Source organism: Mirounga leonina, unplaced genomic scaffold (assembly GCF_011800145.1).
Source record: "Mirounga leonina isolate KUSES-001 unplaced genomic scaffold, KU_Mleo_1.0 Mir_94, whole genome shotgun sequence".
Taxonomy (NCBI): Eukaryota; Metazoa; Chordata; class Mammalia; order Carnivora; family Phocidae; genus Mirounga; species Mirounga leonina.
In genome coordinates, this window is record NW_023270855.1 from 49471505 (window position 1) to 49497145 (window position 25641).

At 52.4% G+C, this 25641-nt stretch overlaps 2 protein-coding genes across 4 annotated transcripts; one reads left to right on the plus strand and one right to left on the minus strand.

Annotated features, from left to right (window-relative positions):
* The first annotated feature begins 99 nt into the window (after window positions 1-99).
* On the plus strand, window positions 100-24781 carry CUNH19orf57 (chromosome unknown C19orf57 homolog). 3 transcript variants are annotated; one of them, XM_034997029.1, is made up of 11 exons: window positions 100-142; window positions 430-493; window positions 955-1004; window positions 4538-4712; window positions 8237-8318; window positions 8554-8664; window positions 12109-13386; window positions 17058-17168; window positions 17419-17507; window positions 19727-19819; window positions 20065-21040. In XM_034997029.1, the coding sequence occupies exons 3-11, from the start codon at window positions 974-976 to the stop codon at window positions 20213-20215; spliced, it is 2121 nt and encodes a 706-aa protein (XP_034852920.1). In that variant the 5' UTR covers window positions 100-142; window positions 430-493; window positions 955-973; the 3' UTR covers window positions 20216-21040. The 3 variants fall into 3 exon arrangements, with proteins under 3 accessions (XP_034852920.1, XP_034852921.1, XP_034852919.1); XM_034997030.1 differs by lacking the exons at window positions 100-142; window positions 430-493; window positions 955-1004; window positions 20065-21040 and adding an exon at window positions 23732-24781 and having other exon boundaries at window positions 4415-4712; XM_034997028.1 differs by lacking the exons at window positions 100-142; window positions 430-493; window positions 955-1004 and having other exon boundaries at window positions 4415-4712.
* Window positions 22886-25641, minus strand: NANOS3 (nanos C2HC-type zinc finger 3). The gene is made up of 2 exons (XM_034997031.1): window positions 24965-25641; window positions 22886-23048 (listed from the first exon to the last, which is right to left on the minus strand). The coding sequence occupies exons 1-2, from the start codon at window positions 25416-25418 to the stop codon at window positions 22981-22983; spliced, it is 522 nt and encodes a 173-aa protein (XP_034852922.1). The 5' UTR covers window positions 25419-25641; the 3' UTR covers window positions 22886-22980.

Below are 25641 nucleotides of genomic sequence, written 5' to 3' on the forward strand. Positions count from 1 at the left end.
CGTACTGCGGGGCGGTGGGCGGGGCCGCGGGCTGCGCGGGGAAAGAGGCGGGGCGTGCGTGGGTGTGAGGGCGGTGCTAGCGTCGCGCATGCGCGCGACGGTGCGGCGGGTTGCGCGGGAAAGAGGCGGAGCGCGCGCGCAGGTGTGAGGGGCGGTGGCGGCCGCCGGGCTTTCGGCGTCCCGTGTTTACCTGCAGGCTCTGGCTTCTCCTGGCGGCCCTGGTCTGGGCATCCCACACTTTTCGGGGGCCGGGGTGGGGTTAGTGTGGGTCTGGTCACCGGAAGTCGGGTCCACAGCGCTCGGGCTTCGGGACCTACCCGCCCTTCAGCTACAGACTGCCAGCCGCCCCGCCTCCGTGAGGGCCAACTTTGCCTTTTATTTTCCAAAAAAATCCTAACGCAAATAATTAACCGAATTGTTCCCCAACAGATCCAGGCAGACCTACTCAGTTCCTGATAAGGACACAGGGACCTTGGCAACTTCAGTGGCCCAGGTCGGTTTGGGCTTGTTTGGCCCCCAGGGCGGGCAGGAGCTGGTCTGTGGCGACTCCTGCTTCCAGGGCCCCAGGCATCCCCCACAGGACTTCCTGACCCTTCGAAGGGCCCCAGGTGGCTCCTTCCAGAATCCTCAGGTGTCCCTGGAAGGGTCTCAGACCACAGCCGGGGGGGAGGGGGCTTCACACAGCCTGTCTCAATTTAGGGACTAGAGCTGGGGTCGTCAGGGCTTCCCTGGATGGGCAGATGGGTCGTTCCCTCCGCTCTCTGCAACGTGGAGGAGGTTTTCTTACCCGGTCATGGCCCAAGGTGGCTGTGACTCCGTCCAGCTTGGCCCTCGGGGGCAGCCAGATGGACTGAGGTGGGGTGAGGGTGGCTTCTGCCCTCAGCCAGGGTCACTGGGTCTGTCCCCAGGGACGGGGGCTACTTGTAATGATGGGATTTTGCTCGTTGTTTTCAGATTTTTCAAGAGGGATAAAATGAGTAAGAGGAAAAAGCTTCGGACTTCAGGTATTTGGACATTCAAGTTGACACTGCTTTATTGCTGCTTCTGGTATAAGAGGAATGTAGGCTTATTTGTTGCAGAAATGCTAACATGATCACATCAAGCTCCTTGAAAAAAAAAAGTGATTTAATACATGCTAGTAAGAAAAGTATAAGTTGTGGAAAGTGCATACAGTAAAAAGTGAAAGCTTTCTGGAGCTTCCTCCAATCTCTGTGGGATCCCACGGTTAGGCCAGGGGTGCACTCTCAGAGATGACCTTTGAATAGAGCTACAAGGTCATTGGGTGTGTGGCTAAGTGTTCCACTCTGGAACCAAAACCCTGGATTCATCCCAGCTCTCAGGCTCCCTGTGTGATTGTAGATGACTTACTCTGTACCTCAGAGTACTATAAATAGAGGATAATAAAAGCACCTACCCTTTCCATTCAAACAGTGATTCTCAACCTGGTTGGGGGGAGGATTTTTGCCCCTCAGGACACTGGACATGTCTAGAGACATTTTTGGTTTCTACAACTGATGTGTGTTTGTTGGGGGGGGGGGGTGCTGGTTACTGGCATTTAGTGGATTGAGGCCAGGGATGTGCTAAATCCTACAGTGCACAAGACAGTGCCCACAATACAGAATGATCTGGCCCCAAATGTCAGGAGTACCAAGGTGGAGAACTCTGCCCTAGAGTTCATACGAGGATTAATATTTGTAAAGCATGAAGGATAGACCCTAGGTAGTACACAAGTGTATGCTGGTATTAGGATTCTCCTTCCAGACTTAAAAAAAAAAACACAAAAAAACACAAAAACCTTTTCATTCTGAAATAATTTGGGGCTTACAGAAAACTTGCAAAAATAGTTCAGAGTTCTTTCTACCCTACCTCCAGCTTCCCCTAAGGTTAATGTCCAGCACAACCATGGGACAATGATCAATCACAGGACAGCATAAAAAGCCAGGGAATGAACCTCAGTACACTACTTCCAAACTTCTTCTATGTATACACAAATACAGTGTTTTTTACTGGAAAATAGAATCATCACACATGCTGATCTGCAATCCCCATTTTTTACTTTATCATGAGCGTCTTTACTTGTCAATATATATATATGTATAATTTCCTCATGCACAAAGAAAAACACGCAATATTACATAGCTCCATTTCCCTGTTATTGTCGAAGATAATTTAAACTTCTTAAAAGTTTAGAAATGACTACTTACTGGATAATGAGCATAGGGAGTAGCACTCATTTTTTTTTCCCCACAATGTGGGATAGAAAAATTAGCAATGGATTGAAAATGTTTTGTGTAAGATGAGCAACAGGCTGCTCGGAAACACAGGAATTTCACTGACCTGGGTGGGGGAAGCTGGGGACAGCCAGGCCCACCCACAGCAGGTCATTTGGGGCCTCTCTTGGCAGTGGGCTCCCTAGCTCAGTGGATCCCAGGCTGGCCCAGGACAGCTGTTTGTGTGTCCTAGAGGGGGTGGGGACAGAGGAAGACGATTCTGGCAGGTGGTGAAAGAAGCCCTTCCCTCCCAACGTCTTTGGCCTTTGGTGTTGAACATAAGGTTCTGCCTTTAGTTTTTCTTAAATTAGTCCTCTGGGGACAGATCACAGGAAGGAAATGGGAGGCTTTTCACTTCTGTTGATATTTTGGTTTTTATTTGGTGCACATGTCTATTGGATGAGCAAAGCGAGCTAGTGTTTGGGCATCTTAAGAAACCAAATAAACAAAGCTGCTTGATTTCACCTTTTTTTTTTTTTTTTTGGCAGATCACAAGATGGGAATATGCTTGTGTAAGAAGCATTCATTGGAGCCTTGCTCTGAGTGCAGCACTGGGGTGAACACCTAAGCAGGGTGGGGTGAAAGGCAGGGCAAGGAGGAGATCAAAGGGTGCAACAGATTCAATTCCTGCCCTCATAACCCTCAGGGTCTAGTCAGGAGAGAAAGAAAAATGCTTCTCACTGAGAGTGCTAATCAAATACATAGCAGTACGGTAAAGTTCTAAATGGGCACACCATAACTTACAGAATTCAGAAATTACAGAAATGTCATGGTGGTCTACTGGAGCACAAACAGCCGAGTGAATGCTAATAAGAACCCTGGTGATCAGTATTAGGGAGAGGGAGCTTGTTCAACGGGTTTACTTCAAGGTGTGTAGGAGCTGAGGTTGGAAAGGGTCTACCTGACTGACCTCCAGAAAGATCAGGCCAGGGTCTGGTTTGCCTTTTTGTTCTCTCTGTGGGGTCAGAGGCACAGCACATAGTAGGTGCTCAGTAAATGCTCAAATACACTTAGGTATGCAGGCTCTGGAGTTGGACTGACTGGATCCCATTCCAGATCCCTTGGTCTCCATATGCCTCAGCTTTCTTACCCATAAGATGGGTGTAACAGTGGGAACCCCACCTTGAAGTTTATCATAACACACCCAACTTCTCAGGACAACGTCTGTCATGGAACTCACTAGATTCAACCCTTATCATTTGTTTTTTGATAATTAGGTTGGGGCCAGGTTTGGGGAGACCTTAGAAGTCAGCCACTATTGGCAGTTTCTGTGTAAGGAAGTTTCCTTCACTCAGCAAATAGGTGTTAGGCTCCTAAGTTTTTTTTTCAGTGATGGGGAACATACCGCAGAAATACAAGGGACCAAGGGGCAGCTGGGACATCACTTCCCTAGCACTCGACCCTAGGTCCCAGTTTTCCCAGGACAGATAATCTGCAGGCATCACGGAAAACTAGAGTTGCACATAATTTAGTCCTGTCTATGTTTCCTGGTGGTGATCTCTGTTTTACAAATGTGTTTATTCAGTCATCTACCAAGTATTTGTTGAGCACCAACAATGTACTAGATGATCTGCTAGGCACTTGAAACTCAGCAGAGATAGGCCCCTCCTTGTATTGAGGGAGACAGAAAATAACCAGTATGTCAGATACTGGCAAAACAACAACAAAAACAAAAAAAAACTGAAGTTGGGGCGCCTGGGTGGTTCCGTCAGTTAAGCTTCCAACTCTTGACTTCAGCTCAGGTCATGATCTCAGGGTTGAGATCGAGCCCCATGTCAGGCTCTACACTGGGCGTGGAGCCTGCTTAAGATTCTCTCTTCCTTCCCCCCCCATCTCTCTCAAACAAAAACAAAACAAAACAAAAAACAAAACTGTGAAGTGATTAAAACAGAGCATGAGTCTGAAAGGGGTTGCTGTATAGAGAAGTCAGGGATGGCCCTTTGCAGCAACATTTGAGCTGAGACTCATGGAAGCCAGTACACACCTTCCTAGAGAGACAGTTGGCTGGGCCAGGTTACCTCAGGATTCAGTCTCAGTCATAACCAGTCCTTGGGTAAAAAGCCTTTGAATCCCATGGCCACCTAAACTCTTGGACAAGGTGCCATCCCATCTCTCTCTCTAGGCTAGAGTCAGAGCAGGGGATTTCTTACCCTTGGAATTAGCTTGCTCATGTTGCAGCAGTGGCCCTGCCAGGTTTGGTTGTCAGTCATGGTCGTGCATGCTCCCTGCATCTCCCATCCCTTCATCTTCCTTTCTCTCTAAATCAGGAGGAGGAGTCCGTCCTCTGAAGGCCCCAAAGAACCCAAGGCTAGGAGACTCTGACGGCCCCCCCCAGAATTCTGAGCGGGGCTCTTTGTGTCTCCCTGAAGAGTCAGAAGGCAGATTAGAACCCATTCCCTCTGCAGAGCAGAGGACAGAAGAACCAGTACAGACAGCCTCCAGGTAGGTGGCTTAGAACATTCCAGCAAGTCTCCCCACCGACAGGGGACACAGCCCAGCAGCCCAGTAGACAGGATGCAAAGGGGAGGGGACAACATGACTCATCCAACTCCACACCTCCCTCTGGGGGCTCAGCGGCCCTCCGGTTGCTTCTCAAAGCCTTCTTCCCCAGACTCTCCTCTCGAGCAATGAAGGTTGATATTTTAACCACGAGCAAGGAAAACCTTGGATTTGTCAAGGTCACTTAATAATAGAATGCATCTGTCCTGTCTGCTGGTCAAATCCATGTTTATCCCGCATCCCTTCTTCACCAAGAAAGGACTGATGGAGTTGTGGGTCTGCGAAATAATAACCCATGGAAGGGGATAGCAATTACGTGTCAGACAGTGGGCTAATGATAAACACTTTACACCTATCCGTTTGTTTAATCCTCATGGCACTGTGAGGTAGGTTTTTATCCCCATTTCACAGGCAAGGACTCTGAGACTTTGAGAGATCAAATGACGTATTTGCCCAAGGCCACTGAGCTGGTGCAGCACAAGCTGGGGATCTGGCTGTGTCTGGCTCCCGTGCTCCTAACCACCATGGTTTCCCAGCTCCCCCCCTTTTTTTCCCTCAGGAATATGTAATTAAGCACAGTGGGGAAAAAAGGAAGATCTGGAGAATAGTTTGTTCATGGGGTTAAACCGCATATAACTAGAGCAAAGTAGAAAGGGTTAGCAGGAGTTAGGAGGAGGGTTCCTGCTACCAGAAGTCCTCAGAGAAAGCCTCATGGATTGGTCTACCAGATTTTCTGAGTAAACAATTACAGCACACGGTCTGATCAAGAAAACTGTTTTTGGAGGTGGAAGATGTGTGATCTCAGGTCATTGCAGTCTTAAGACAAAAGGTAGCACTGCTGTGTGTGGTGCTATGAAGAGGGGCCACATGTCACACCTAAGCCATTCTCCCAGGTGCCACAATATTACTGTGCTCCCCCATCCTGGCGAGGCCAACAGAGCTCGTGGGGTCCCAGGCACTGCCCATCTTGCTGGGTTCCCACCCTCTTTTTTCTAGTTTTGTTTTTTAAATTTTTTTTTTTTTAAGATTTTATTTATTTATTTGAGAGAGAGAGAATGAGAGAGAGCACATGAGAGGGGGGAGGGTCCTGAGGGAGAAGCAGACTCCCTGCCGAGCAGGGAGCCCGATGCGGGACTCGATCCAGGGACTCCAGGATCATGACCTGAGCCGAAGGCAGTCACCTAACCAACTGAGCCACCCAGGTGCCCTAAAATGTTTTATTAAGAAATACCACGTGCTGGGTGCCTGAGTGGCTCAGTCGGTTAAGCGTTTGGCTCTTGGTTTCAGCTCAGGTCGTGATCCCAGGGTCCTGGGATCAAGCCCTACACTGGGCTCTGCACTCAGCGCAAAGTCTGCTTAAAGATTCTCTCTCTCTCCCTCTGCCCCTTCCCCACACATGTGCTCGCTCACTCTCTCAGATAAATACATCTTAAAAAAAAAAAAAAATACCGTGTGCATAGAAGTATAACAGAAAAGAACAATATAAAGCAAACAAACACATTTATGTTGAGAAATGAAATCCTAACTAGTACCCTACAGGCCACCCAAACAACCCATTCTGAATAAAAATTTTCAAATAGGGGCACCTGGGTAGCTCAGTCGTTAAGCATCTGCCTTCAGCTTGGGTCATGATCTCCTGGTCCTGGGACTAAGCCCCTCATCAGGCTCTCAGCACAGCAGGGGGGTCTGCTTCTCCCTCTCCCACTATCTCTCTCCCTCTGCCTCTCCCCTTGCTTGTGCTCACGCTCTCTCTCTCAGATGAATAAATAAAAAATCTTAAAAAATTTTTCTGACAGACTCTTGCTATCAGTATCTAGATTTATTCTATCTCCATCAGCTCCCCAATACAATTTAAACCTATTACTGTGGGGAAAAAAAAAAAAACCCTATTACTGTATCTTCATGCTTTTTCCTGTTCCCCTTTCCTGTTCCTCCCCTTAGTTTTAGTTCCAGGTTTTGATCTGTTTTCTTAATATACATATCCACATTTATTTAGATAAAACCGTAAGTCTCACATGCTTTTTAAAAAGACCTAATTTTTTTAGAGCAGTTTTAGGTTTACAATAATTTTTTTAAGATTTTATTTATTTATTAGAGAGAGAGACCGCGTGAATTGAGCAAGCAAGCACGAACAGGGGGAAGGGCAGAGGGAGAGGGAAAAGCAGACTCCCCACTGAGCAGGGAGCACAATGCGGGCCTTGATCTCAGGATCCCAGGATCATGACCTGAGCCAAAGGCAGACAGTTAACAGACTAAGCTACCCAGGCCTGGCTTACGATAATATTGGAGAGAAAGTATGGAGATTTCTCATAGCCACCACCCCCCCCTCCCCCGCACACACACCCCCATCACCATCCCACCAGAGCGGTACATTTGTTACCAAGGGTGAACTTGCACTGACATATGATAATCACCCACAATCCACAATTTACTTCAGAGTTCACTCTGTGTTGTATGTTCGGTGGGTTTGGGCAAATGCAGAATGACATGTATCCACCATTATAATCTCATACAGAATACTTTTGATGCCTCAAATCCTGTGTTCCATCTGTTCATCCCTCCCCTCCCCAACCCTGGCACCACTGATCTTTTTATTATCTTCATAGGTTTGCCTTTTCCAGAATGGCAAAGAGTGGCAATCATACAGTACCTACTTAGCCTTTTCAGACTGGCTTCTTTCACTTACGAATATGCATTTAAGTTTCCTCTCCGTCTTCTCGTGGCTTGATAGCTCATTTCTTTTAGCACTGAATAATACTGCATTGTCTGGATGCACACAGTTTATCCATTTACCCACTGAAGGCTGCCTCAGTTGCTTTTGCATTTTGGCAATTGTGAATACACCTGCTTTTTAATTTTTTTAATTTTTTAATTTTTTTTAAAGATTTTATTTATTTATTTGACAGAGACAGAGACAGCGAGAGCAGGAACACAAGCAGGGGGAGTGGGAGAGGGAGAAGCAGGCTTCCTGCTGAGCCGGGAGCCCCATGTGGGACTCGATCCCAGGACCCTGGGATCATGACCTGAGCCGAAGGCAGTCGCTTAACCAACTGAGCCACCCAGGCGCCCCACACCTGCTTTTTTAGACACTGTTTTTTGTTTTTGTTTTTTTTAATCTACAGCTTCATTTCTCTAGAATTTACAGAGTTGGGGGTTGGAGTGTCATTCCAAATGAGAATTCCTGTTCTTATCTTAGGAGCCAGTTCCTGGGATTATAAGAGTAAACTGCTGCCAGATCAGGCAGCTTGGATTCTAGATGTGGGCCTCTGCACCCTTCTTGGCAGCCAAGTGTCACCCTAGGTGCTGCTCCCCTTTTCCATCCCACCCTCTCTAAGCAGGTGCTTCAGGGCCTCTCTTACAGGAGACTGAGCACACTTTGCCTTTGGATTCATCTATTTGCCTCACCACACACACTGACAGCATCCTAGGACTTCAGAACCTCCTCTGTTTTGTCTTTCTCCACCCAGCTCCCATGATGAGGAAGCAGGAGATCCCTCCAGGTGCCTCGGGCAACCAGAAGAGGAGCCAGTTCCTGCTCTTCTTTCCCAGGTGAGCCTGTTTTAGGGCCTCATGTATAACCAATGACACTGCTTCCCTGAAGCTGGAGTTCTTGTCTCCATTCCTCACCAGCAGGCTGACAGGCTGGTGAGACTGCGTTGGGGACGGAGGGCAAGGGCTGCATTTGAGGCTGCAAGGAAGGAACTGGTTTAGCGTTTGTTTTCTGAAACCTCATTCCTCCCCTTATCTTTATTGCTGTTTTGTTCTTGTTGTATCTGGTTTACAGAACTCAGCCAGGAGGTTTGTCCCCCAGTTTGCAAAACCCAGGAAGACAGTGACAAGACAAGCAGAGCTGCGGGAAGAGGACCTTGGGGGTGGAACCCCTAAAATCAGTCAGGTGAGCCCAATAGACACAGCTTCTTCTTGGCCCAGCCTTGGCAACTGAGTTCAACCTTGGTTTTCTTTGACACTGGCTAGACCTGTACTTGTCTGCATGCGCCTTTTCCGTACACCATGCTACAGATGTCTGTGGAGTGCGTGCCAGGCCCGTGCAAGGCGCTAAGGACAGCTGTGCCTGCAGCAAAGCGGTCAAGGCCACGGCCCTCTTCCCCAGGTTGCATGAGAATAGTAAAAATGCAGAAAGACAGCCCATATTCTATCCCTGAACCCCTTTACTTCTTGGAAGCTTTTGTGTGGCTTGGGGTGGGTGGGGGAATGGGTCTTATAATATACTCTCTCATCCTTTCCACTCTGAGCCCCGGGGGTGATGATGTCTCTGGCAACAGAGGCCCCTACAAAAGTGAGGGGTGGGCATTTCCGGCAGCCGTGTTTGTAATCATCCCAAACTGCGAACACCCCAGATATCCTTCAGTGGGTGAATGGCTGAACACACCATGGAACACAACCAAGCAATAAAAGAGAGACAAACTAGTGAAACACGCAACAATCTGGATGGACTTCCAGGGCATTATGTGGAGTGGGAAAAGCCAGTCCCAAAAGGTGATACACTGTAGAGTTCCGTTTGCATGACGTTATTGAAATGAGAAAATTACAGAGATGGTGGGTAGGTTAGTGGTTGCAGGGTGTTGGAGCAGGGTGGGCAGGGTGGGAGGGAGGCGAGTGTAGCTACACATGGCAGCACAAGGGATCCCGTGTTGGAGATTTTCCATATCTTGTCTGTGTGGTGGATGCACAGCCTCCACCACGAGGGGACTGTATAGAACTTCATACACACACGCAAACAAGTGTAGGTCAAGCCGGAAAGTCAAATAAGGTCGGTGGACTTTATCAATGTCGGTATCTGGGTTGTGATATTGTGCTCGAGTTATGCAAGATGTTACCATTGGGGGAGACTGGGTAAAGGGCATGAGGAGTCTTTCCCCATCATTTCTCATAACTGGATATAAATCTACAGTGATCTCACAAAAAGTTTAATTTAAAAACAAGGGGTTGGGGCGCCTGACCGGCTCAGTCGGTGGAGGATGTGACTCTTGATCTCAGGGTTGTGAGTTCATGCTCCATGTTGGGTGTAGAGCTTACTTAAAATTAACTAAGTAATAAGAGGGGTTTTAGCTTCACTGTTGACTGAAAATGTGCGGGAAACGCTATGTGTAACTCAGCGGCTGGTTGCCAATGGCTTCACTGAAGTCAGATTGACAGGCTCTGGCCTTCAGTGGTCTGATATTGGCAGTGCAGACCCTCCTAGGAAGGTTGGGCTTGATGGGTGTAGAGAGGTAACTGTGGCTGAGGTGTCTCCCTCAGCGCTGATCACTGTATGAAAGAAGCACGGGAAGGGGGACAGTTGCTGTCTATAGAGTGCCCTTGGTTACAAGCCTCAGTCCCTACCTATCAAATGTAATTATTTGCAGTCCAGTTTGAGGGAAGAGTTGATGGCATGGATGTGAGGGGAAGGGAGGTGATGGGTTGACTCCAGGGTTTGGGGCCTGAATAGCTTGAAGGATGGAGTTGCTGAAGTCGAGAAAGGGAGCCTCTGAGGGCACACTCAGGAGCTGGTGTTGGTCGTGTATTGTTGGAGGTGACCAGGAGATACCAGGTGGAAATGTCAGCTACCAGCATCCAGAGTTGGGGGAGATCCAGGGGCTGCAGTGTTTCTTTAGGTTTAGGCCTGAGTGCCTGGATTGAGCTGCCATCCTCCTAAAGGACAGTTAGCTATCTATGTCCCAGCCAGAACCCTCCTTTCCCACCCTGCTCAGGTCATCTCTATCTCTGTTAGGGACAATTCAGTTCTCCCTCTTGCTCTTTTAGGTTTTTATCTTGAAATAATTATAGACTCCTAGAAAGTTGCAAAAACAGCATGGACCCAAGTGTCCCTCAATAGATGAATAGATAAACAAAACATTGCATATCTATACAATGAAATATTATTCAGCCTTAAAAAGCAAAGACATTCTTTTTTTTTTTTTAAGAATTTATTTATTTGGCAGAGAGACAGCGAGAGAGGGAACAGAAGCAGGGGGTGTGGGAGAGGGAGAAGCAGGCTTCCCGCTTAACGGGGAGCCCTATTCAGGGCTCGATCCCAGGACCCTAGGATCATGACCTGAAACGAAGGCAGACACTTAACAACTGAGCCACCCAGGTACCCTAAAAGCAAAGACATTCTGACACCTGCTACAACATAAATGAGCCTGGAGGACATTATGCTCAGTGAAGTAAGCTAGCCACCAAAAAACAAATACTATAGGATTCCACTTATAGGAGGTCCCTAGAGGAGTCAAATCTGTAGAGGCAGGGGCTTCTGGGTGGCTCAGTCAGTTAAGCTTCCGACTCTTGATTTCAGCTCAGGTCATGATCTCAGGGTCATGGGATCGAGCCCCACATTGGGCTCCGTGCTGGAGCCTGCTTAAGATTCTCTCCCTCTGCTCCCCCACCCCCCATGGCACACGCACACACACATTCTCTCTCTCTCTCAAAAAAAAAAAAAGTTGTACAGGGAGAAGGTAGTTGGTAGATACCAGATGCTGGAAGAGAGGGATAAGGACAGAATTTCAGTTTGGGAAGATGAAAAGAGTTCTGGAGATGGATTGTGGTGATGTTTGCACGACAATGTAAACGTACTTTATGCCACTGAACTGTATGCTTCAAAATGGTTAAGATGCCGAGTTTTATGTAATGTGTATTTTACCACAAAAACAAAACACTTGAGAGAGGTCCATGTGTGCTCTCCTCCGGTTTCCTCCAGTGGTTACATGTTCTATAACTAGCATCCATTGCTAGCATCAGACAATTGACCTGGGCAGAATCCACAGGCCCCCTTCATTTTTGTATCCTTGATCTGTCCAAGAGCCTCCGTGTGCCTGATGCTGGTGGAAAGGAGCTGATGGAAGGAGGGTTCCTGTGTTTCCAGTTCCCCCTCCAGCTCTGGCTGTAACTGTGCCCAGCACTGGTACTGAACCCTATTTGGGTGCATCATGTGCAGCATCGGAGACTTTGTACAGGGGCAATTACAACTAGAAAAATCCTGGGGCACCTGAGTGGCTTAGTTGGTTAAGTGTTTGACTTTTGAGCTCAGGGTCATAAGTTTGAGCCCTACATTGGGGATGAGGCCTACTTAAAAAAATCTTTATTTTTTAAATTTTTTTAAAAGATTTTATTTATTCATTTGACAGAGCGAGACAGCAAGAGAGGGAACACAAACAGGGGGAGTGGGAGAGGGAGAAGCAGACTCCCCGCTAAGCAGGGAGCCCAATATGGGGCTCGATCCCAGGACCCTGAGATCATGACCCGAGCCGAAGGCAGATGCTTAAAGCCTGAGCCACCCAGGCACCCCCTTTAGAATGGTTGATTATTGAAGGCTCAAGGCTGAGTCTTTTTCTTTCCACAGGAAACACCACCAGAGCCCAGTGCCCAGCAGGCCAGAAGCCAGCTGTGGGAGGAGTCCCTAGGGCTTGCTTCCTGGGAGGCCAGGGAGCTGGGTGCCCAGACCCAGGTAGACAGCACCCACCCTGAGCACAGAGACCAAAACCCCATGACACCTGTGCCTGGCAATGGGAATCCTCAGCCCTCAGCCTCCATCGATGCCTCTCCAGAATGGGGGACAGTGCCCTTGGCCTCCGAGAGGGCCAGCCAGGACCACCTTTCGGAGCAAGGAGCCAAGACAACAGATGGTGAAAGCAAGGAAGGGTGTTGGGTTCTAGGCTATCATGGCCAGAAAGGGCTCCTGCTGAGCAGTGATGCTGAAGAGGAGTCAGACCAAGGAGCACTTCAGGAAACAGGTGCCAAAGGGGGAGCAGGGGCTGACCTGCCTGAGAGGCATCAGGAGGAAGGAGACGGCGTCCTAGGTCCCATCACTCAGGATCCAGAGCCCAGATCTGCAGCCCAGGGCCTCTCTGACCCCATGCAGATACCCAGCAAGACTGGCAGGGAAGCAGAACAGAGTTGTAGCAACCCAAGACACTCCTCCCTTGAGACCATTGTCATCACAGATGTGAGCACAGACCCCACCGAGCCAGAACAGAGGGCTCCAGAGGTGGCCAGGCCAGATGAACAGGCCAGTACCAGAGCACCTACCTGTCCCAGGGGGAAGGCCCCTGATGGAGGCTGCAGTGGGAGCCTGCTCAGCTACGTACCTCTCGCTGGGGAGACAGGACATAGAGGGGAGGCAGGGTGGGAAGACAAGCGCCCTGGCAACACCCTGGGGGGCCCTGCAGTCTCCTTGGCTCTGGATCACGGGATAAGAGAGCCCACAATAGGTGCTGGAGATTCCAGTCTTCTAGCCTCGGAAATGGGCCCAGGTGTTGATCAGACAGAGGGGCTCGGAGGTGTGTGTGCACTGCCTTTGCTGTTGCAGCCCACACGTAAAAAAGCCACTGAGTTAGGTCGCCAGAGCCCTGAACGAGACCTTGAGGGGTTCAGTCTGTCTCTTGGAGCCCTTGCTCCACCAGTGCACAGAGAAGCTGTGGGTGGCCCTTCCCAGGAGACCAGGGCCTGCCAGGACAGCATAGATGCCCCCGCAGACCCCACAGGCTGGTCTGAGCCCCCTCCTGGCTCTGCAGACCAGGCTGTGCTGGGGGAGTCCCCGGCCATGGAACCTGACTTCCTGCCAGACAGCCAGATACGGGATGCCCTGGAAGCCCCTGACTTTGAAGCCTCACCTGTGCAGGTAAGAGCTTCCCCACGTTATGGCAGACCATCCCAGGATAGGTGTCAAGTGGTGTGAGCCTCTCCCAAGCCACCCGGTAGGGGGTGTGTGGAATTTGGGGTGCATGGCCATCTGTTTATATAGCACACGGGTGTAGAGGAATGAGTTGCAGCTTTGGTGGGTATGGAGTCAGTGATTTTCCAGAAAGGACAGACCTGCCTTTCTGTAAGGGGTCTGTCTGTGTGGGAGCTGAAGAGGCCCAGGCAGTGACACTCATGTATTCTGTCAGCCTAGGCAGAGTTGATGGAGGTCCTCCCTTCCTTGACTGGAGCCCCCAGTTCTACCCACCCTCTCCACACTTCAGGGCCTGGCTCTAGCTGCAGGTTTCTGAGGGATATAAAGAGGATGCCTGAGACCTTGAGGGGTCACTTTGAAAAAGCCAGCCACGTCAAAGCTGGGTTTGGGGGAGAGGACTTCAGTCCCCAACTGGAGAGAGCCTTTGCCCATCTTAAGGGTCATTTCAGGGTCCTCATACGATTTTTTTTTTTCAAACATAGACACAATTTTGCTTTCCTGCTGGAATTTGTAGGGACTTTGCTTTCTTCAGGGATCTGCCTGCCCAGCAGGCTGTGGGAGAGCTACCCAACATCACCTTCCCCAGCTGCCAAGCCTGTGCAGGCCATTGGCCTGTCTGGGGGCAGGTGGCAGACTTGCTTTGGCCCCGCCCCCAGGGAAGCACCACATCCTTGACCACTGGCACGCCTGAGTCTGGGTTAAGTGTTTTGCAGTCACACTCTGAGAGGTAGGTGGTTCTCTTTCCACATCCTGGGTGTGGTTAAGAGGCCGAAGGAGTTCAGGCACCTGCCCCAGGTGACACAGCTGGGAGGGAGACAGGCCAGGTCTGCTCCCAGGTTGGCCTGATTCCACACCTGTGCCTCAGATGCCCTGACCTGGAGCGCAGAGCCCAACTTGCTTCACAAACATCGGGCTCTGTTTCTTCGGCTGTCCTGTTGAGATCTTTAAAACATTAATTCAGTTACATGCTTATCAAGAGCCTGCTCTGCCAGGAATCAACAGATTGGGTGTGGTCCCTGCCTCTGTGAGGTTTGTGGTAGTACCATTCCCACCTCTCTCCCAGAGTGAACATTTTGTACCCTATCATTTCAGCACTTAGAGAGTCTTTTCATACGACCCAGCCCTGAAACACAAGCATAGTGTTTCATCTGGTACCCAGCTGAGGAAAGCCAGCTGCTGCAGCCACAGAGGGGAATGTAGCTGGGTTGGGCAAATGTGGGTCTCCAAGGCGCCGCCTTCCCAAGGGAGGGCCGAGGGTCATTTCTGGCCCTTCACAGTGTTTACGTGCAAGGTGACTTCAGACCAGGCCCTCCCTGCCACATGTGGGCCCCTGGCTCCTGTGCCACCCATTTCTCGATCACCAGATGAGCAAGATTATGGAAAGTAAGTCACAGTACAGCCCAGTCCTAGAGCTTGAACACAAGCACCTGGGATAGGTAGGGGTGCAGGTGCTGGCACAGCTGAAATCTTGTAACTAGAGCCTCAGCCCGTGAACGATATAAACCCCTCCCTTGGAAAGAAGAGGAGTCTAAGTTACTCCCAGTCTCTGCCTGTTGGGCCGTGGCTAAAGGAAGCGGTTGGGATATTTAGTGGCATCCAGCAGGCAAAGAAGCAAGCCCTTCCTGATGGGCTGCCAGTGACTTTGGGCTTTGAAAACAACAAAGAATCCGCAGTGCAGGGAACTGGCAGACAGCTGGGGTGGGCAGACCTGACAGGTCCTCCAGGGGCGGAGGCGCTGCCCTGACAAGGTTGCTGACGTCTGGACACATTTTGTTTTGATACTGGGCGTTCCCGAACATGTCAGGGCGACCTCGGCACAAGCAGGTTCCCACAGAAAGGTACCGGATGGAGCCCGGCAGGAAGACCTGGTGGACAGGGACACTTGGGAACAGAGTGCAGGTGGATGGAGAGTGGCAGCAGCGGCCTCCCACCAACAGGCCCCCCTCCCCCGCAGTGGGACAGCTTATGTGAGCACTGCTTCAGAGGAGGCAACTGGGGGCCTCACAGAGGTTACACAGAAGTGATAGACCAGTTTCAAACCCAGGTCCCCTCCCAGGAAAGCATGGTATTTTCTTCTTGTAGTAGCTCCCTTAGGACCTGACACTCACCACAGGGCTGGTGGAGCCTCTGTACACTGCATAACGAGTGTCATTTAAAAGCTGATTCCAGGGCCTGGGTGGCTCAGTCAGTTAAGCATCTGCCCTTGGTCAGGTGGTCCTGGACGGAGCCCTGTGTTGGGCTCCGTACTCAGCGGGGAGTCTGCTTCTCCCTCTCCCTCTGCTGCTCCCCGTGCTTGTGCTCTCTCTCAAATAAATATAAAAATAAGATTTTTATTTGAGAGCGAGAGAGAGCATGAGCAGGGTGGAAGGGCAGAGGGAGAGGGAGAAGCAGACTCCCTGCTGAGCAGGGAGCCTGATGCGGGGCTCGATCCCAGGATCCTGGGATGATGACCTGAGCCGAAGGCAGATGCTTAACTGACTGAGCCACCCAGGCGCCCCAGTAAATAAAATCCTTAAAAAAATAAAAGCTGATTACAAGTCCCTCTTGGGTCGTACAGTGATGGCTTCCAGCACATTCAGTACAAGGACTGCCCTTGTGTCAAACATTTACACAGCCCTGGTGGGAGCAGTGATTGGAATGTTAGGAGGGGGAATATTCCTCAGGGCCAAGAATGGCCCAGTGAGTTGGGTGAATTGTATTTTAAATCAGAGTCACTTACGTGAAACAGTAGGCCAGATGCCTGGGAGGTACTGTGTTGTCCACAGCAGGCACTGCTGGCATTTGGGTCCAGATAGTTCTCTGGGGCGGGGCTGTCCTGTGCAATTTTGGGTGCTGAGCAGCACCCCTGGCCCCTACCCACTGGATGCCAGTAGCACTCCCCCCACCAAAGTGTGCTGACCAATGTGAAGTGCCTAGGGGTGATCATCCCCCAGTGAGAACTGTTGGGCTACAAGCAGTTCTTTGCGTCTGTTCTTGGGATTCAGGGACAATTTGCAGGTGTAAGCTATAGCTCAAGCCCTTCATCCCATCCCCCGCCCGTCAGGGGAGAGGGGCCTGCTTTTGAAAGGACATCTTTGGAACAGATCCCTTCTTACTCTAGACTTTGGTCTCCTCAGAGAGGCCGTGGATTGGCCACTCTACCCCAGCCTCTTTGCCTCTTTTCAGAGGGAGGTATGTCCCCTCCATGATTGAGCTTGACATTTTCCATGAACATTAAACCACCGTTGACATTTTTTTTTTAAAGATTTTATTAATTTGACAGAGCGAGAGCAGGAACACAAGCAGGGGGAGCGGGAGAGGGACAAGCAGGCTTCCCGCCGAGCAGGGAGCCCGATGTGGGGCTCGATCCCAGAACCCTGAGATCACGACCTGAGCCGAAGGCAGACGCTTAACTGACTGAGCCACCCAGGCGCCCTCACCGTTGACATTTAGAAACTTAAGCTTCTCCGGGTTATCTGGCTCTCTACCCTATCATAAATTTTCCCCTGACCATATATTTGTAAAATCTTTCCCTGACACAAAACAGGTGGCTTACCTGGCCAACCTCTTCCCCTCAACACCAGGTGCCCACCTCGCTCCACTCAGCGTCACTGAGGGTCTTCTCTGTACCTTTCTAGATACTGCAGGACAAGCAGGAGACAGTGCCACGCCTCAGCTGTCAGGGACAGAGCCATCGGCCAACACAGATCAGCCTTTCAGAAAGCACAGACTCAGCAGGGGACACCAGGGTCAGGACTCCTATTGCCCTGTCTGCTCCTTCTGAATGGGGAGGGTGATTGCAGCCCGGGTTGGTGGCCCCCAGGTTTAGCTGTCAGGGCATCCTGTCTCTCCGCTGCACCACTTTTCTTCTGCGGGAGTCTCTACCTCTGTGTTCCTGACACAGCCCAGGAGAATTGAGAGGTGCCTTGCATGTCCTCTTCCTTCCCAGTGCAGAGCTTAGCCAGCGAGGCCATTCACAGGTGTGTTCTCTCTTCATAGTTGTTTCCTGCGGGGACCAGGCTGGACTCTTGTTGGCCTGGCACAAGCCCACATGCTGATGGAGGCCTTCTCACGGAGCTCCAGCTGAGGTAGGCAAGGGGGAGGCTAACCCAGGACTCTTGCCCTTGCAGCAGTCGTCCCTAAGTCCCTGCGAGGGGAGAATGTCGCTGCTTTCCTGGCACTGGCACCACTCTACCCCAGCCTCTTTGCCTCTTTTCAGAGGGACGTATGTCCCCTCCGTGATTGAGCTGACATTTTCCATGAACATTAAACCACCGTTGACATTTTTTTTTTTAAAGATTTTATTTATTAATTTGACAGAGCGAGCGAGAGCAGGAACACAAGCAGGGGGAGCGGGAGAGGGACAAGCAGGCTTCCCGCCGAGCCTCAGCCCTGCCTCTCCCTCCATGGGTCTCAGGAAGGGAGCCGAGCCCCGTCTTTCACACTGTGCATGCCGCTGCTCCCCGCAAGTGGAGAACTGGTGATCCTCGATCTACAGCTAAACCAGAGTCTCTCCCCAGGGCCCCTGGGATAGTAGCCCCCAGTTCCATAGGTTGTTTTAATGTACTAGATGTGTTTTTCTAGAGAGAGGATCTAGAGCTTACCCTGAATCTCTGTGGAGGGGAAGGGGACCCAAACAGGGATAAAAACCAGTGGCCTTGGGCCCGCTCCCACTCTGGCATCCAGAGGGCCCTCCAGAGGTCCTGACTTGTTCCTGACTCGCCCCATCTCCTCACTTGGCTCAGTGCCCTGAGGCAGGCTGCTTTCTCTCCCTCCTGCAGGCCATGGAGAGAGAGAGAGAGAGAGAGTGTGTGTGTGTGTGTGTGTGTGTGTGTGGTATGGGGGGTGTGTGTGTTGGGGGGTCCTCTCTCTCCACCCCAGAGCTTCTCGCATCCATCACCTCCCTTTGTGTCCTTCCTCCCAGCCCTGCCAGCCATTAGCGCTGGGTGACAGTCCTCTCCTGTTACCTTGTACTTGAACTGGTCTCTCTGCACAGGCTGCGGCTTATCGATTATTCATGGCCAAGTTTCTGTTTCTGTCTGGCAAGTGGTGTGGAGGAGGGGTGAGGGACACAGCCCTTGGCAGAGTGTATCTCCTTTCTCTTTCTCCTCCTCCTCTTCAGCGTAGAGGGTGGCCACGTTTCCATCTCCTGCTCATGCACACATTTGTACCACCTGTTGCCACACACACGCGTGCACGCGCACGCACATGTGGGGATCAGGGGCAGTTTATAGCTAGAGTGACCCTACTATTGTTTAAGCAAAGAGAAGGGAGATTCATGTCTGAATCTCCGGTGGCCTCTGATGTAACCCACATGGACATCTGGAAGCCCCCCAGGCAGGTCATGGGTCTGGTTCAGTGGCCTATGGCTGAGTGAGACATGCAGAGGCTAAGGCCAGGCCGGCCTGCCATCTCAGGGTGACTGAAGCGGGTGGAGTAGAACTGGAGTCCCTGTAGTGATAGCCCAGGAGACACTGCCACGCTGGGGTGGAGGAGGATTTAGGAACAGCTGTTGGCCTGAGTCCAGGAGGGCAGCCCTCTGCCCACATGCACAGGCCACATGCATTACGTACAGTGGGTGCTGTGGTGCATCTACCCCTTCCATAGATACTAAGGCCATCCAGTGCCAGCTTTTCCAGGAACTGCTCTGGGCACGGGGGAGACAGTGTGGGACAAAACACACAGCTTCCATCTGGTGGGGGTGGGAGGGTGAGAGACAAGCAAATTAGTCAGATGGTGGAGTGTTGAGAAAAAGACAGTGAGGAAGGGGTTAAAATTTTAACGTGGCGATCAGGGAAGCCTCCCTCCCCCCACCAGGAGGAGACTTTGGGGAAAGAACATTCCAGGGCCCTCAGAAGTGCTCAGGGAACAGCCAGGAATTCAATGTGGCTGGAGCAGGGGAGGAAGGGGAAGGGGGGGTGGGGGATAGGGGCCTGGAGGTGCTGGCAGATGGTGCAGGGGCTTCGGGGAGGGGTGCTGGGCTGGGTTTCTATTTTCACAGCCCACCCCACCCCAGTGCTGAATGGGGGACAGGCTGTAGGGGCCGGAACAGGGGGCCAGGGAGGCTGTGGCAACTGTCCAGACAAGGACCGAGGTGGTCGGGAGAAGAGGCTGGACTTTGGATGTGCTCTTGATGGTAGAGCCAGCTGGGTTGGCCATCAGCGCTCTGCCTCTGGTGGCTTCATATCTGGAAAAGGTATTAATATCTAGAGAAGACAGCTCCAGGCCCAGCAAAAGTCCCCAGAACGGAGTTTGGCAGAGCTGTCCAGTGAGGTCAGACCTCCTGTCTTCCCTCCTTTCCCGCCAGGACCTGTGTAGGGATCAAGGCCTGTGAAGCCGCCAGGATGGAGGATGCAACAGACACCGTGCACGGTCTTGTTGTTGAGCTCTCCAACCTGAAGTAAGCGCTGGGCTAGGATCCATGGATGAACGGGGCGGAAGGGGTGGCAGGGGGGATGGGGCCTTGGGGGATGGCAGGGAGGGCCCGGGGCCTGCATCTGCCTCTGTGTGGCCAAGACCCGTGAGTGTTCACGTGCGTGAGCTTATGTGGGAGTGTGAGCAGGCGCTTGTGCCCGAATGGGAGGTGTAGTCCCCACTTGGGCGTCTGGTGGAGCACACACAGCTCCTGTTGCAACTTCCATGCAGCCGGCTGATCATGAGCGCCCACCGGGACCTGGAGGCCTTCAAGCGCCTCAGCTACCGGAAGGCGAGGCTGGCAGGGAAAGCCCCGGCACCCTACACATCAAAGGGGGCTGGGAATCTCCCTCCAGGGCAGCAATCCTGGAGGGATTTGTAGATTACTTCCAGACCACCTCAGGAGCACCTTGTGTGCGTGCACGTGCACAAACTCACAGCGCCTGTGCGTGTTTGCTCTGCGCTGGCCCCCAGAGGTGCTGCCGCCAGACAGCTGGGAACATTCCCTCAGCAGACCCCGGAAAGCCTGCAGGGCCCTGTGTGCCCCCTGGTTTATCCTGTAAGATGCTCCAGCAGGTCCTAGTGGGCCCCAGAAGCCTCCCCTCAGATGACCCGGAAGTCAGCTTCCCATGGGAAATGAGAGGCCAGGCCCATGTCAGCTGCCTCCCTTGGGAGTCGGTAAGGGATGGAACTTGCTCTCCCCCCGCACCCCGGGTTACAGCAGAGGCCACAGGCAGTCAGCAGGAGGCTGGTCGTGCCCCCCACCCTCCGGAAGCCAGCTGCTTCTGAGCAGAGCCCAGAGCCACCCAGATGTTTATCTGGATCTGCAAATTTCGTTCTTTAGCTCAGGTTATGGGAGGTTCAGAATTTGTTTCTTTCCTGGTGGAGAAAAGGGCTCCCTTTGTTGGTGGTACCTTTGTTTTTCTCCGGATTTCCATTTTATTTCTTCTGGTTAGACCATTAATAAATGTTTCCCTAGTGTGGATCTGTGACCTGCTATTTGGGGTTTGAGGTATTTTCAGTTCCTTAATGTTCCGCCCACCAACCTCCCTAACCACCTCTTTCTCCTTTTATTTCTCATCCTCCCCGGGAGGGCAGGTTGGGCTACTGCAGGGCCCTGTGAATCAAGGGCTCCCCACAAGTTACTGAATGTGTCAGAGTCTCCAGGAATGGGTGGCTGTGTGTGTGCACGTGTGTGTACACATTCAAGCACAGACACCCCCACATCGTGGAGCAGCAAGCCCACTGAGACATCGTAGCTGATCACCCAACTGGAGAGTCGGCAGGTTTGCTTTCAGTGCTCAGATGGCCTTACCCATCCTCCGAGGCACAACCTGCTTCTAGGCCCCAGACTGGAAGGAGGCAGTCCTGGCGGATTGTTACTGATACAGACACAGCTAGTGCCAAGCCTTACACACCCTGATGATGTTGTCCTAAGCAGGTGCTGCCGCCAAACCCATTTTATAGAACACCGTGCTTCTAAATTGGTGACCAAAAGGTTGACCAGACCCGAGACTTTATCAGTCCTTTGGCCAGTGACTCCCACACCCTGATTCCTACAGTCAAGGCAGGTCTCCCCTCCCCCTGCCTTCTTAGACCCCGGGAAGCCCCATGCTGGAGGGAAGTGGGGGGGGTCAAGGTCCCCCACCACTTCTGGCTGGATGTGCAGCTCCTCCCTTGAACCTGCCAGGACATGTCCATTCTCCTGGTTCCGTGGGTCTCAAGCCCCAGCAGCTCTGGTCTATACAATCAGCACTTGCAAACAGCTGGGGGTAACTGGGATGTGGTGTCCCCTAACTCAATTTGAAACTCTTAGGGCTGCTAAGGAGCCCTCCTCTGTGTCTTCTTTCTCCTCCTCCCCTCCCCGCTCCAAGCCTGGGCAGCAGGCTGTCTTCAAGGGTTGTCTCCCATCCCCAGCTCACCCCAGCTCACCCCAGCCCTCCTCCTTCGGTGGCCTCACGTCCTTTGGAGTTCAAGTCCAAAGCCAAGGGCAGAGGGGACCTGCAAAGTCCAAATCCTGCTCCCACCCAACTCTGGGAGACAGTGTGGGCTATTAGGGATGGAGCCCAGGTTCCCAGGCCAGCCCTTGGCTTGGGGGAAGAATTTGAACGGACACTTGCCACCTGCTGCCCTCTGGAGGCCAGAGGAGCAGACTGAGAGTAGAGATTCCCACAAACACCGCCCTGGCACAGGAGAACTGGGTCACACTACCTGGGTGGTGATGGGTCTCCATCCCTCTCCCATTTCTCCCCAGGCAGAGCCAAATCACCTCCGTGGTGCCTCCTGACCAAGGTCTTGGCTGGTCCACCCCCCCAGGACATATTCCCATTCTTTGCCTAGCCCTACACCTGCGCCCCCAAGTCCTTCCCTTCTGAGGAGTCTGGCGTGTGACTCCATGGCCCCGTTGCTGAGGCATCTGTGAGGACCTTAACATTCACTGAGGGCCTCCTTGGTCAGGATGATTTGAAGGAGGAGGGAGGGCTTGGTCTAATTGTCTTTCAGTTCACCTCTCAGATCAGGCCCCCGCCTCCAATGTGTAGAATTCTACCCATTTGGCATGTCATTGTGTGAGGGATGGCTGGAAGGGAGTTTGAAAATTCCAAACATCATAGAAATGGCTTCATGGCGCTAACCTAGCAGCGAGTGCCGTGCTCAGAAGTGCTGGGGTGACCCCTCAAAACCCCACAGTCACCCTGTGGTGCCCACTTCCATTTCTCAGCATAAAGCAGCTCACCCAATGCTCCAGGATCAACCAGAATATCCAAGTAACAGGTGGGGACATGTGGGGGCTCATGGATGCAGTCAGGATAGAAAAGAGGTGCCCCAGCCCCTCTGGAGCTGTTCACGCTACCTCATCCCAAGACCTGGGCTATTACGCTGATCCATTCGTAAGCATTTATTGAGTGCTGACTGGGTGCCCAGTGCTGGGGAAGGAGGGCCAGGGTGCCTGAGGGCCACCTCCTTCCTCATGGGGGCTCTTTCAGCTGTGCTCTCAGGCCCTGCTCTCTTACCAGGCCTCCAGGCTGGGGCAAGGGCCGAGGGACAGGTCCCTGCAAGGTGGATCTTCTCAGAAAATACATCCTCCATCGAGCCTGGGTCCCCACACCCAGGGGAAGGCAGCATCTCCATCCTCCCTGCACCAGTCTCCTAGGCAGAAGTGGAGGGGCAGCAGGAAGAGGGTGAAGGTCCAGAAGACTTCCCAGCACCTTTGGAACCTGGATTTTAAAAGGAGAAAAACAATAATAGGTTATGATTCAATGCTCCCAAAGTACAGGTTCAAACTTCAGGGCTTTGGGGCTCTAGCACCACCTGGGGGCTGCTCCTAGGATAGCACCCCTGTGACACTCCAGGCCTGGCCCGCCCAGGGTGGGACCCAGAGCTGGACACAAAGCACAGAAACTCTTAATTCTGGCTGACTGTGCTGCCCCCTTGTGGCCGCAGGGCTCCGGGGACCCCAGATTTGTTACACCCAGAACATTACAGGAGGCTGGCCTTTCTACCAGTCTGGTGGTAAGGGGGGCTCCACCCCACCCTCCATGCCTGGGGAAGGGAACTTCCCTGTTCCCTCCAACTTAAGAGAAAAAAGAAGGTTCTGAGACCATCATCTCTATGTCCCCTCAGCTCCCCCCACCTCCCAGGTGGATCTCATTGAATCTCTTGGGGGAATAGTATCTACTCAATTCTTCGATCAAATGTTCCCTGCAGAGCTGCCGGGGGTGAGGGTGGGGTCGTCCCGCCCAGTCACCTCCCTCAAGGAGCTCACACCCTGATGGGGAGGCTGTACCCACACAGGGCACCCAAAAGGGCAGCAGTATGGCCCAGTCAGGCCCACCTCCCTGTCAGCTGACTTCTGCAAAGACAAAGTTGCTAAAACAATTTCTGCTTTAAAACCCCACAGGAGCTGAGGCCTTTCACGTCTATAATAACAACCACTGCCACGTACGCTCAAGCTACCCAAAGCCTGCAGCCTCCCTGCTCCCTGGCCTTCCCACACGGCTGGGAGCAGGTCCTGGGGCCCCACCCAGACTTGCAGAAGACCTGCAGAATTGGAATCCACATTTGATGAGACAGGGTGACCCCACATGGTGGGCCAAGCAGAGTGGGGAGAGCCAGACCTCAGGGAGGCTTCAGCTAAAGATTTCATAAGCTTTCACCCCAGCTGCCCTCCTGAGCTGATCCACACACAGCAAACTCCCGATGTTCCTCTCCAAACATACATTTCCCTCGGTGCCAGGCCCCTCTCCCTCCTTGCTGCCATGGACACTTCTGCCTGGAGGACTAGTGTCCTCACGATCCAACCAGTCAGCTGAGGTCTAACACACTCAAACATGCAGACCTGGTCTTGCCCCTTCCGTGGTTCCCTAGTACCCAAGCCCAAGACCTATAGGCTCTTCCGCTGGCCCCCAAATCTCTGACACCTCCCTCTCTACCAGACATGCACCCATTTTGTTCCAGATCCACTGAACTTACACTAAGTTCCTGAACGAGCCCCAGTGCCTGGGCTACACTTCTAGCATCCATCAAACCAAATTAGACTTCGAGAAGTCACTTCCTCCAGGAAGCCCTCCTGGACCCCTTCATCTGGATCAGGTGCTTCCTCTAGACTCCTCCATTCAGTACTCAGCACACTGTTTTAAATGCCGTTCTCCCTTCTACCTTTTTCCACTGCTGGTACAGCCCAGCACTTAGCACAAAAGGCACACAAGCTATTTGGCAAATGAGTGAACAAAGGAGAAGCACGAGGAAGCTGGGGTTCAGTGAGGCTGAGAACTTCTCTCAGGCTGCACAGCTCCCAAGTGCCAAACAGGATTTGGAGCCCCTGCTACACCTAACTGCAGATCCTGTCACAAGTCCCCATAGCCTCCCTGACAGAGCACCCCATGCCTGGAGAAGGAGAGCAACTTCCCCGTGGGCCCAGAGAGGTCCCCTGCGCAAGGCCACAGATTAATCCCAGCCCCAGCTTATTCACACTGGGCAACACTTCTAGAATATTGTTCTAAGTTTTCTACACTGATTATTTCCCCCCAACCCTCTAAAGTGGGCACTGGGGTTAATCCTACTTCACAGAGGCCCCGAGGGCTTAGCCACAAGCCCAGGGTCGACCCCCTCCACACCGGGTCCCCCCAGCCACCTGCACAGGCTGCTCCTGCTCGGCGATGCCCTGAGTCCTGCGTCCTTGCCTTGTCAGGCCGGGACACCTTCTTGCCAGCTGAGTTGCGGGTGGTGTAGCTGTAGACAGAGGTGTAGCCCTGGCCCGTGAGCGGGCAGAAACGGCGTGTGTGGGCACGGTCGCGCGTGGCACCGCACTGGGGGCACACGTAGTCACGCAGGATGGGACACAGCACTCGGCCCGCCTCATCCTTGAGCACGTGGGACTGGTAGATGGCCCGGGACTCGCCGTTGTGTTTGCAGAAAGAGCACAGGCGTTCAGGAGCTGGTGATTCCGGGCTGGGCCTTTGAGCCCCTGGTCCTGGAGCTGGCTGTGGCTGGGGGTCCAGCCTGGTTTCGGGCTCCTCTTCCCCGCGCAGAGCCCCCACCAGGCGTGCCAAACCCAGATAATCTGTCCATAGGTCGAAGGTTCCCATAGCTGGGCAATGTGTGCCAGGCAGAGGGGCAGAGAGAGAATAAACCCTGCGTGCCCAAAGCTCGTCTTTCTACCCCTTCCTCTCTGCCCCTCCCTTCCCCTCTCTGGAGCCTAGGAGTCTGGGCTGTCAGTTCCCTCCTTATACCTCCAAGGGGGTGTGAAGGGGGAGGAGCAGGCTGTGGGAGGTTCCTTACTGTCACAGGGGGTCTTGCTGCTGCTCCCCC

What these genes read in the sequence shown, in the direction of transcription:
- NANOS3 (XM_034997031.1), bottom strand. Translation starts at nt 25,418, where the DNA reads ATGGGAACCTTCGACCTATGGACAGATTATCTGGGTTTGGCACGCCTG. An exon ending in AGCAGGAGCAGCCTGTGCAG is followed by an intron (nt 23,049 to 24,964) that starts GTGGCTGGGGGG and finishes TTTAAAATCCAG; the next exon opens with GTTCCAAAGGTGCTGGGAAG.
- CUNH19orf57 (XM_034997028.1), top strand. Translation starts at nt 4,489, where the DNA reads ATGCTCCCTGCATCTCCCATCCCTTCATCTTCCTTTCTCTCTAAATCA. An exon ending in GAACCCCTAAAATCAGTCAG is followed by an intron (nt 8,665 to 12,108) that starts GTGAGCCCAATA and finishes TTCTTTCCACAG; the next exon opens with GAAACACCACCAGAGCCCAG. An exon ending in GTTGAGCTCTCCAACCTGAA is followed by an intron (nt 19,820 to 20,064) that starts GTAAGCGCTGGG and finishes ACTTCCATGCAG; the next exon opens with CCGGCTGATCATGAGCGCCC.